Raw genomic sequence first — 12,473 nt, 5'->3', positions numbered from 1 at the left:
GGGGGATACCGACATACATGTAATGCGTCCCTTCGTGTACCTCGCCCTGGGGTGCAGCTCTCCACACCGGGTGTACTTACCTGGGAGCTACCGACCTACATGGAAGGCGTCCCTGTGTGTACCTCGCCCTGGGGTGCAGCTCTCCACGCTCGGTGTACTTACCTGGGGGCTACTGTCCTACATGGAATGCATTCCCCTGTGTAGCTCGCCCTGGGGTGCAGCTCTCCACGCCAGGTGTACTTACCTGGGGGCTACCGACCTACATGGAATGCACCTCTGTGTGGACCTCTCCCTGGGGTGCAGCTCTCCACGCCAGGTATACTTACCTGGGGGCTACCGACCTACATGGAATGCGTCCCCGTGTGTACCTCGCCCTGGGGTGCAGCTCTCCACGCCGGGTGTACTTACCTGGGGGCTACCGACCTACATGTAATGCATCCCCGTGTGTACCTCGCCCTGGGGTGCAGCTTTCCACGCCGGGTGTACTTACCTGGGGGCTACCGACCTACATGTAATGCGTCCCCGTGTGCATCTCGCCCTTTGGTGCAGCTCTCCACGCCGGGTGTACTTACCTGGGAGCTACCAACCTACATGGAAGGCGTCCCTGTGTGTACCTGGCCCTTGGGTGCAGCTCTCCACGCCGGGTGTACTTACCTGGGGCCTACTGACCTACATGGAATGCGTCCCTGTGTGTACCTCGCCCTGGGGTGCAGCTCTCCATGCCAGGTGTACTTACCTGGGGGATAATGACCTACATGGAATGCATCCCTGTGTTCACCTCGCCCTGGGGTGCAGCTCTCCACGCCAGGTGTACTTACCTGGGGGATAATGACCTACATGGAATGCATCCCTGTGTTCACCTCGCCCTGGGGTACAGCTCTCCACGCAGGGTGTACTTACCTGGGGGCTACCGACCTACATGGAATGCATTCCCTGTGTGTACCTCGCCCTGGGGTGCACCTCTCCACGCCGGGTGTACTTACCCGGGGGCTACCGACCTACATGGAATGCATCCCTGTGTGTACCTCGCCCTGGGGTGCAGCTCTCCACGTCGAGTGTACTTACCTGGAAGCTACCGGACTACATGGAAGGCATCCCTGTGTGTATCTCACCCTGGGGTGCAGCTCTCCACACCCGATGTACTTACCTGGGGGCTACCGACCTAACATGGAAGGCATCCCTGTGTGTACCTCGCCCTGGGGTGCAGCTCTCCACGCCGGGTATACTTACCTGGGGGCTACCGTACTACACGGAATGCATCCCTGGGTGTATCTTGCCTTGGGGTACAGCTCTCCACGCCAGGTGTACCTACCTGGGGGCTATCGACCTACATGGAATGCATCCCGTGTGTACCCCACCCTGGGGTGCAGCTCTCCACGCCAGGTGTACCTACCTGGGGGCTACCGACCTACATAGAATGCATTCCTGTTAATGCATTCCTGTGTGTAGGCCTCGCCCAGCCAGCTGTCATGCCTGGGACTGGGAAGGGGTGACCTCACAGCCCCACTCTGTTTGAGTGCCTTTTAGGTTCGGTGTGCCTGCAGACTCCACCGTGTGTCACGGGACGTGCTTGCAAAACTGAGGTCATTCCTGGGGGGTTACGCTCATCCTAAACGCCCTGATTGCGCCCATGTCCCACCCGGATGCAGCGCCTGACGCAAGCCATTACTAATAAGGAGCATTAAATGTGAAAGTGAAAGTGAAAGTGAAAGTGGAAGTGGCGGGCGCTTATAAAGCGGCCCTCAGCCGCCCAGAGGGTGAGTGAGAGTGCAGCCACCGCCCGAGGAGCAGAGAGGATGTCCCGCTACTTCAGTCAGAAGGTAGGCTGAGTGCCCGTGTCTCAGTGTGACACTGCTGGGGGCTGCAGCAGCAGGAGTGTGTCCTGTAGCTGCGGTGAGAAGGTAGCATTAGTGCCTGTGTCTCAGTGTGACACTGCTGGGGCTTCAGCAGCAGGGGTATCTCCTGTTACTGCAGGGAGAAGGTAGGCTGAGTACCTGTGTCTCAGTGTGACACTGCTGGGGGCTGCTGCAGCAGTGTCTCCTGTGACTGCAGTGAGAAGGTAGGCTGAGTGCCCGTGTCTCAGTGTGACACTGCTGGGGGCTGCAGCAGCAGGAGCGTCTCCTGTGACTGCAGTGGGAAGGTAGGCTGAGTGCTCGTGTCTCAATGTGACACTGCTGGAGGGGTGCAGCATCAGGAGTGTGTCCTGTGACTGCAGTGAGAAGGTAGGCTGTGTGCCTGTGTCTCAGTGTGGCACTGCTGGGGGCTGCTGCAGCATTGACTCCTGTGACTACAGTGGGAAGGTAGGCTGAGTGTCCGTGTCTCAGTGTGCCACTGCTGGGGGCTGCTGCAGCAGTGACTCCTGTGACTGCAGTGAGAAGGTCACCTGAGTGCCTGTGTCTCAGTGTCACACTGCTGGGGCTGCAGCAGCAGGGGTATCTCCTGTAGCTGCGGTGAGAAGGTTGCCTGAGTGCCTGTGTCTCAGTGTGACACTGCTGGGGCTGCAGCAGCAGGGGTATCTCCTGTGACTGCAGGGAGAAGGTAGGCTGAGTGCCTGTGTCTCAGTGCGACACTGCTGGGTGCTGCAGCAGCAGGAGTGTGTCTTGTGACTGCAGTAAGAAGGTGAGCTGAGTGCCTGTGTCTCAATGTGACACTGCTGGGGGCTGCAGTAGCAGGAGTGTGTCCTTTGACTGCAGTGAGAAGGTAGGCTGAGTGCCCGTGTCTCAGTGTGACACTGCTGGGGGGCTGCCACAGCAGGAGTGTGTCCGATGCCTGCAGTGAGAAGGTAGGATGAGGGCCCGTTTCTTAGTGTGACACTGCTGGGGCCTGCAGCAGCAGGAGTGTCTCCTGTGACTGCAGTGAAAATGTAGGCTGAGTGCCCGTGTCTCAGTGTGACACTGCTGGGGTCTGCGGCAGCAGGAGTGTCTCTTGTGACTGCAGTGTGAAGGTAGGCTGAGTGCCCGTGTCTCAGTGTGGCGCTGCTGGGGTCTGCGGCAGCAGGAGTGTCTCCTGTGACTGCAGTGAGAATGTAGGCTGAGTGCCCGTGTCTCAGTGTGACACTGCTGGGGGCTGCAGCAGCAGGAGTGTCTCCTGTGACTGCAGTGAGAAGGTAGGCTGAGTGCCCGTGTCTCAGTGTGACACTGCTGGGGGCTGCAACAGCAGGCGTGTCTCCTGTGACTGCAGTGAGAAGGTAGGCTGAGTGCCCGTGTGTCAGTGTGACACTGCTGGGGGCTGCAACAGCATGCGTGTCTCCTGTGACTGCAGTGAGAAGGTAGGCTGAGTGCCCGTGGCTCAGTGTGACACTGCTAGGGGCTGCAGCAGCAGGAGTGTGTCCTGGGACTGCAGTGAGAAGGTAGGCTGAGTGCCCGTGTCTCAGTGTGGCACTGCTGGGGGCTGCAGCAGCAGGAGTGTCTCCTGTGACTGCAGTGAGAATGTAGGCTGAGTGCCCGTGTCTCAGTGCGACACTGCTGGAGGCTGCAGCAGCAGGAGTGTCTCCTGTGACTGCAGTGAGAAGGTAGGCTGAGTGCCCATGTCTCATTACAACACTGCTGGGGGCTGCAGCAGCAGGAGTATCTACTGTGACTGCAGTGAGAATGTAGGCTGCATGCCCGTGTCTCAGTGTGACACTGCTGGGGGGCTGCAGCAGCAGGAGTGTGTCATGTGATTGCAGTGTGAAGGTAGGCTGAGTGCCCGTGTCTCAGTGTGGCACTGCTGGGGGCTGCAGCAGCAGGAGTGTCTCCTGTGACTGTAGTGAGAATGTAGGCTGAGTGCCCGTGTCTCAGTGCGACACTGCTGGAGGCTGCAGCAGCAGGAGTGTCTCCTGTGACTGCAGTGAGAAGGTAGGCTGAGTGCCCATGTCTCATTGCAACACTGCTGGGGGCTGCAGCAGCAGGAGTATCTACTGTGACTGCAGTGAGAATGTAGGCTGCATGCCCGTGTCTCAGTGTGACACTGCTGGGGGGCTGCAGCAGCAGGAGTGTGTCCTGTGACTGCAGTGAGAAGGTAGGCTGAGTGCCTGTGTCTTAGTGTGACACTGCTGTACCGGGGGATCTGCAGCAGCAGGAGTGTGTCCTATGGCTGCAATGAGAAGGTGGCCTGAGTGCCTGTTTCTCAGTATGACACTGCTGGGGCTGCAGCAGCAGGAGTGTGTCCTTCGACTGCAGTGAGAAGGTAGGCTGAGTGCCCATGTCTCAGTGTGACACTGCTGGGGTCTTCCACAGCAGGAGTGTGTCCGATGACTGCAGTGAGAAGCTAGGCTGAGGGCCTGTGTCTCAGTGTGACACTGCTGGGGGCTGCAGCAGCAGGAGTGTGTCCGATGACTGCAGTGAGACGGTAGGATGAGTGCCTGTGTCTCAGTGTGACACTGCTGTGGGCTGCAGCAGCAGGAGTGTCTCCTGTGACTGCAGTGAAAATGTAGGCTGAATGCCTGTGTCTCAGTGTGACACTGCTGGGGGCTGAGTGACCGTGTCTCAGTGTGACACTGCTGGGGGCTGCATGTTGAGTGCCCGCGTCTCTGTGACACTGCTGGGAGCTGCAGCAGAAGGAGTGTGTCCTGTGACTTCAGAGAGAAGGTAGACTGAGCAACCGTGTCTCAGTGTGACACTGCTGGGGGATGCAGCAGCAGGAGTGTGTCCTGTGACTGTAGTGAGAAGGTAGGCTGAGGGACCATGTCTCAGTGTGACACTGCTTGGGGTAGCAGGCTGAGTGCCTCCTGTGACTTCAGTGAGAAGGTGGGCTGAGTGACCGTGTCTCAGTGTGACACTGCTGGGGGCTGAGTGACCATGTCTCCGTCTGACACTGCTGGGGGCTGCAGGCTGAGTGCCCCATCTCAGTGTGACACTGCTGGGTGGGGGGGCTGCAGCAGCAGGATTGTGTCCTGTGACTGCAGTGAGAAGGTAGGCTGAGTGCCAGTGTCTCAGTGCGACAATGCTGGGGGTGCATCAGCAGGAGTGTCTCCTGTGACTGCAGTGAGAAGGTAGGCTGAGTGCCCGTGTCTCAGTGTGACACTGCTGTACCGGGGGACCTGCAGCAGCAGGAGTGTGCCCTATGACTGCAGTGAGAAGGTGGCCTGAGTGCCTGTTTCTCAGTGTGACACTGCTGGGGCTGCAGTAGCAGGAGTGTCTCCTGTGACTGCAGTGAGAAGGTAGGCTGGAGAATGTAGGCAGAGTGCCCGTGTCTCAGTGTGACACTGCTGGGGGCTGCAGCAGCAGGAGTGTCTCCTGTGACTGCAGTGAGAAGGTCGGCTGAGTGCCCATGTCTCAGTGTGACACTGCTGGGGCCTGCAGCAGCAGGAGTGTCTCCTGTGACTGCTGTGAGAAGGTAGGATTTGAGTGCCAGTGTCTCAGTGTGACACTGCTGGGGGCTACAGCAGCAGGAGTGTCTCCTGTGACTGCAGTGAGAAGGTAGGCTGAGTGCCCATGTCTCAGTGCGACACTGCTGGGGCTGCAGCAGCAGGAGTGTGTCTTGTGACTGCAGTAAGAAGGTCAGCTGAGTGCCTGTGTCTCAAAGTGACACTGCTGTGGGCTTCAACAGCAGGAGTGTGTCCTGTGACTTCAGTGAGAAGGTAGGCTGAGTGACCGTGTCTCAGTGTGACACTGCTGGGGCTGAGTGACCATGTCTCAGTGTGACACTGCAGGGGCTGCAGGCTGAGTGCCTGTGTCTCAGTGTGACACTGATGAGGGCTGCAGCAGCAGGAGTGTGTCCTATGACTGCAAAGAGAAGGTTGGCTGAGTGCCTGTGTCTCAGTGTGACACTCTTGGGGGCTGCAGCAGCAGGAAAATCTCCTGTGACTGCAGTGAGAAGGTAGGCTGAGTGACCGTGTCTCAGTGTGACACTGCTGGGGGCTGAGTGACCGTGTCTCAGTGTGACACTGCTGGGGGCTGAGTGACCGTGTCTCGGTGTGACACTGCCGGGGCTGCAGGTTGAGTGCCCGCATCTCAGTGTGACACTGCTGGGAGCTGCAGCAGCAGGAGTGTGTCCGGTGACTTCAGTTAGAAGGTAGGCTGAGTGACCGTGTCTCAGTGTGACACTGCTGGGGGCTGAGTGACCGTGTCTCAGTGTGACACTGCCAGGAGCTGCAGGTTGAGTGCCCATGTCTCAGTGTGACACTGCTGTGGGCTGCAGCAGGAGTGTGTCATGTGACTGTAGTGAGAAGGTAGGCTGAGGGACAGTGACTCAGTGTGACACTGCTAGGGGCTGCAGGCTGAGTGCCTCCTGTGACCTCAGTGAGAAGGTAGGCTGAGTGACCGTGACTCAGTGTGTCACTGCTGGGGGCTGAGTGACTGTGTCTCGGTGTGACACTGTTGGGGGCTCCAGGCTGAGTGCCCCGTCTCAGTGTGACACTGCTGGGTGCTGCAGCAGCAGGAGTGCCTCCTGTGACTGCAGTGAGAAGGTAGGCTGAGTGCCCGTGTCTCAGTGTGACACTGCTGGGTGGGGGGTCTGCAGCAGCAGGAGTGTGTCCTGTGACTGCAGCGAGAAGGTAGGCTGAGTGCCAGTGCCTCAGTGCGACAATGCTGGGGGTGCATCAGCAGGAGTGTCACCTGTGACTGCAGTGAGAAGGTAGGCTGCATGCCCGTGTCTCAGTGTGACACTGCTGGGTGGGCGGAGGGCTGCAGTAGCAGGAGTGTGTCCTGTGACTGCAGTGAGAAGGTAGGCTGAGTGCCAGTGTCTCAGTGCGACAATGCTGGGGGCTGCAGCAGCAGGAGTGTCTCCTGTGACTGCAGTGAGAAGGTAGGCTAAGTGCCCGTGTTTCAGTGTGACACTGCTGGGGGCTGCAGCAGCAGGAGTGTCTCCTGTGACTGCAGTGAGAAGGTAGGCTGGGTGCCCGTGGCTCAGTGTGACACTGCTAGGGGCTGCAGCAGCAGGAGTGTCTCCTGTGACTGCAGTGAGAAGGTAGGCTGAGTGCCCTTGTCTCAGTGTGACACTGCTGGGGGCTGTAGCAGCAGGAGTGTCTGCTGTGACTGCAGTGGGAAGGTAGGCTGAGTGCCCGTGTCTCAGTGCGACACTGCTGGGGGCTGCAGCAGCAGGAGTGTGTCTTGCGACTGCAGTAAGAAGGTGGGCTGAGTGCCTGTGTCTCAATGTGACACTGCTGGGGGCTGCAGCAGCAGGAGTGTGTCCTTTGACTGCAGTGAGAAAGTAGGCTGAGGGACCATGTCTCAGTGTGACACTGCTGGGGGCTGCAGCAGCAGGAGTGTGTCCTGCCACGGCAGTGAGAAGGTAGGCTGAGTGACCGTGTCTCAGTGTGACACTGCTGGGGGCTGAGTGACCCCGTCTCAGTGTGACACTGCTGGGGGTTGCAGGTTGAGTGCCCGTGTCTCAGTGTGACACGGATGGGGGCTGCAGCAGCAGGAATATGTCCTGTGACTGTAGTAAGAAGGTAGGCTGAGGGACCGTGTCTCAGTGTGCCACTGGTAGGGGCTGCAGGCTGAGTGCCTGTGTCTCGGTGTGACACTGCTGGGGACTGCAGCAGCAGGAGTGTGTCCTGTGACTTCAGTGAGAAGGTAAACTGAGCGACCATGTCTCAGTGTGACACTCCTGGGGCTGCAGGCTGAGTGCCTGCATCTCAGTGTGACACTGCTGTAGGCTGCAGCAGCAGTGTGTCCTGTGACTGTAGTGAGAAGGTAGGCTGAATGTGTCAGTGTGACACTGCTAGGGGCTGCAGGCTGAGTGCCTGTGTCTCGGTGTGGCACTGCTGGGGACTGCAGCAGCAGGAGTGTGTCCTGTGACTAGTGAGAAGGTAGACTGTGGGACCGTGACTCGGTGTGACACTGCTAGGGGATGCAGGCTGAGTGCCCGTGTCTCAGTGTGACACTGTTGGGGGCTGCAGCAGCAGGAGTGTGTCCTGTGACTTCAGTGAGAAGGTAGGCTGAGGGACCGTGTCTCAGTGTGACACTGCTGGGGACTGCAGCAGCAGGAGTGTGACCTGTGACTGTAGTTAGAAGGTAGGTGGAGTGCCGTGTCTCAGTGTGACACTGCTGGGGACTGCAGCAGCAAGAGTGTGACCTGTGACTGTAGTGAGAAGGTAGGTTGAGGGACCGTGTCTCAGTGTGACACTGCTAGGGGCTGCAGGCTGAGTGCCTGTGTCTCGGTGTAACACTGCTGGGGGCTGCAGGCTGCGTGTCCGTGTCTCAGTGTGACACTGCTGTGGGCTGCAGGAGTGTGTCCTGTGACTGTAGTGAGAAGGTGGTCTGAGGGACCGTATCTCAGTGTGACACTGCTAGGGGCTGCAGGCTGAATACCTGTGTCTCGGCGTGACACTGCTGGGGGCTGCAGCAGCAGGAGTGTCTCCTGTGATTTCAGTGAGAAGGTAAACTGAGTGACTGTGTCTCAGTGTGACACTGCTGGGGGCTGAGTGACTATGTCTCAGTGTGACACTGCTGGGACTGCAGGCTGAGTGCCCGTGTCTCAGTGCGACACTGCTGGGGGCGCAGCAGCAGGAGTGTGTCCTATGACTGCAGTGAGAAGGTGGGCTGAGTGCCTGCGTCTCAGTGTGACACTGCTGGGGGCTGCAGCAGCAGGCGTCTGTCCTATGACTGCAGTGAGAAGGTGGGCTGAGTGCCCGTGTCTCAGCGTGTCACTGATGTACTACGGGATGAGTGCTGGTAACTTCCGTGAGCAGCGAGGCTGAGTTTTCGTGTTTCAGTGTGACACTGAAGCTCGGGGTGCACTGTGATCGATAATTGAATTCATCCGATACACAGGGGGAAATGAGGATTCAACGCCGGCCCCCTCTCTTCTTGACCGCACCCTTCCCTGGGTTTAATGCAGAGGTCAAAGGGGGCGGGAACTAAAGGGTACGTCGTTCCCCTAATTTTCGGGCGACCGGTTATGGGCCCAGAACAGTTCCAGGGCGGCAACTTATTTTAAAGATACCTTTTTTGAACCTCATCCCTACTGGGGACTGGAAGCCCCGCCCTGCTGCTTTGCAGCCAGTGCAATGTGGCACTGCGCTATCTCTCAGGTGCCGGGGAGGGGTTCTTTATTTCATCCGACTGCTCGGGATATAGAACGTATATATCCCGAGGACCCAGCAGCCCAAGCGCCCCCTTGCTCGCGATCCGCTTGTGAATGGTTCGAGGCTCAGACTTCCTAGCAGGCAATGGGAGGGGGGAGTCCGTGGCACTGGCTGGCCGTGTTCTCTAAAGAGGTGCACACGGAAGGTGGGGAAAGTGCATGCGGTGGGGGCCAATGGCACGCGAATACATTTCCTTTTATTGTGTTTTCTTCAGTCTTAGTAGTAGTAATGTTGTAAAACACAATGTTATAGGGTGGAGTGGAGGAGGGGTGGGGTGCGCAGAATAGGGGGTGTGGCAGTTTTGTTTTACACTTTGACCACTGCTTTAATGCATTGCTGCCAAGATCTGAGACCCGTCTCACAGCATTCCAGGCACAGAGGTCTTGCCCCTTTACAGATCCTGGGTGCCCCCCAACCCCCCAATCCCCCGACCATCTACTAGCACCACACCCTCACATCCCGGAAATGAACTCCGCTCACAGATTGCAGAGAACAGGAAAGGTCAAGGGAGACTCACGTACCCCTAGTGACATGCTCGCTCACACTGGTGAGGACACAAAGAAATACTAATGCAGGTGAGATCACAGTGACATGCTCGCTCACACTGGTGAACACACAAAGAAATACTAATGCGGGTGAGATCACAGTGACATGCTCACACAGGTGAGCACCCAAAGAAATACTAATGCGGGTGAGATCACAGTGACATGCTCACACAGGTGAGCACCCAAAGAAATACTCATGCGGGTGAGATCACAGTGACATGCTCACACAGGTGAGCACCCAAAGAAATACTCATGCTGAAGGGATCACAGTGACATGCTCGTTCACACTGGTGAGCACACAAAGAAATACTCATGCGGGAGAGATCACAGTGACATGCTCACACAGTTGACCACCCAAAGAAATACTCATGCTGAAGGGATCACAGTGACATGCTCGTTCACACTGGTGAGCACACAAAGAAATACTCATGCGGGAGAGATCACAGTGACATGCTCACACAGGTGACCACCCAAAGAAATACTCATGCGGGTGAGATCACAGTGACATGCTCACACAGGTGACCACCCAAAGAAATACTCATGCTGAAGGGATCACAGTGACATGCTCACACTGGTGAGCACACAAAGAAATACTCATGCTGGAGGGATCACAGTGACATGCTCGCTCACACTGGTGAACACACAAAGAAATACTAATGCGGGTGAGATCACAGTGACATGCTCGCTCACACAGGTGACCACCCAAAGAAATACTCATGCTGGAGGGATCACAGTGACATGCTCGCTCACACTGGTGAACACACAGAGAAATACTAATGCTGGAGGGATCACAGTGACATGCTCGCTCACACAGGTGAGCACACAAAGAAATACTCATGCAGGTGAAATCACAGTGACATGCTCACACTGGTGACCACCCAAAGAAATACTCATGCGGGAGAGATCACAGTGACATGCTCACACAGGTGAGCACCCAAAGAAATACTCATGCGGGTGAGATCACAGTGACATGCTCGCTCACACTGGTTACCACCCAAAGAAATACTTATGCTGGAGGGATCACAGTGACATGCTCACACTGGTGAACACACAGAGAAATACTAATGCTGGAGGGATCACAGTGACATGCTCGCTCACACTGGTGAACACACAGAGAAATACTAATGCTGGAGGGATCACAGTGACATGCTCGCTCACACAGGTGAGCACACAAAGAAATACTCATGCAGGTGAAATCACAGTGACATGCTCACACTGGTGACCACCCAAAGAAATACTCATGCGGGAGAGATCACAGTGACATGCTCACACAGGTGAGCACCCAAAGAAATACTCATGCGGGTGAGATCACAGTGACATGCTCGCTCACACTGGTTACCACCCAAAGAAATACTTATGCTGGAGGGATCACAGTGACATGCTCACACAGGTGAGCACACAAAGAAATACTCATGCTGGAGGGATCACAGTGACATGCTCACACAGGTGAGCACACAAAGAAATACTCATGCTGGAGGGATCACAGTGACATGCTCACACAGGTGAGCACACAAAGAAATACTCATGCTGGAGGGATCACAGTGACATGCTCACACAGGTGAGCACACAAAGAAATACTCATGCTGGAGGGATCACAGTGACATGCTCACACAGGTGAGCACACAAAGAAATACTCATGCTGGAGGGATCACAGTGACATGCTCGCTCACACTGGTGAGGACACAGAGAAATACTAATGCTGGAGAGATCACAGTGACATGCTCACACAGGTGAGCACACAAAGAAATACTCATGCTGGAGGGATCACAGTGACATGCTCACACAGGTGAGCACACAAAGAAATACTCATGCTGGAGGGATCACAGTGGCATGCTCGTTCACACTGGTGAGCACACAGAGAAATACTAATGCTGGAGAGATCACAGTGACATGCTCGCACAGGTGACCACCCAAAGAAATACTCATGCAGGTGAGATCACAGTGACATGCTCACACAGGTGACCACCCAAAGAAATACTCATGCTGGAGGGATCACAGTGACATGCTCGCTCACACTGGTGAACACACAGAGAAATACTAATGCTGGAGGGATCACAGTGACATGCTCGCTCACACTGGTTACCACCCAAAGTAATACTAATGCAGGTGAAATCACAGTGACATGCTCACACTGGTGACCACCCAAAGAAATACTCATGCGGGAGAGATCACAGTGACATGCTCACACAGGTGAGCACCCAAAGAAATACTAATGCGGGTGAGATCACAGTGACATTCTTTCACAGGTGAGCACATAGAGAAATACACTGGCTTGCTTATGGTAAATGCTTAGACTGATGTAAAACTCTACTTCTGAAGTCACTTGTATAACCAGACAGGGCTATTTCTTAAAACATGTTGTTATTGCATTTCATAAGCATTCCACATTGATGAGATCTCCGCTCGGTTTTGGTATTTCGGGTGGATAAGTATAGAATCTTGTGTGGGCGCCAGTGCTGCATATAATGGCTCTGTAGATATTCTATTGCCCTCCCCCAGTCTGTCTTGAAGTCTTGTATGTGTTGCGCTCCATCGCCAGATGCGACCGCGCTCTCTGAAGCCATTCTAGGCTTGATGGTGGCGATTTCTGCCTCCAGTTCGGGGCTATTGTTAGCCGGGCAGCTCCTAAGAGACCCATAAAGTTCCTTTTCTGTGTTCTCCTAAACATCCTGTCCTTGGGATTCCACATGACGCACATCCTGACCTCTTCTCCCGCGTCTTCCCTTCCCTAGAAGATCGCCTGCATGTGAGATTTAATCTCCACCCAGAAGCTTTGCAGTTTTGGGCAGTTCCACCAGATGTGTCTCCAAGTGCCTTCCGCATCACAGCCTCGCCAGCATTTATTTTGCCTAGTTTTGCACATCTTATGTAACTTTTCCGGCGTGTAGTGCCATTGTGTCATGATCTTTGTCCATGCC

At 55.9% G+C, this 12,473-nt stretch overlaps 1 protein-coding gene across 1 annotated transcript in view; it reads left to right on the top strand.

Annotated features, from left to right (window-relative positions):
* Positions 1-1,699: 1,699 nt before the first annotated feature.
* Positions 1,700-12,473, top strand: part of LOC138511170 (avidin-like) — a 108,953-nt gene continuing 98,179 nt past the window's right edge. The window contains exon 1 of the mRNA XM_069626678.1: positions 1,700-1,820. Coding sequence (XP_069482779.1) covers positions 1,797-1,820 — 24 coding nt within the window. The 5' untranslated portion in view covers positions 1,700-1,796. The remainder of the gene's footprint in view (positions 1,821-12,473) is intronic.

Source organism: Ambystoma mexicanum, chromosome 6p, assembly GCF_040938575.1.
Source record: "Ambystoma mexicanum isolate Mex_15411 chromosome 6p, UKY_AmexF1_1, whole genome shotgun sequence".
Lineage (NCBI taxonomy): Eukaryota > Metazoa > Chordata > Amphibia > Caudata > Ambystomatidae > Ambystoma > Ambystoma mexicanum.
The sequence above is the reverse complement of the archived record's forward strand: the minus strand, read 5'-3'. Positions and strand labels throughout refer to the sequence as shown.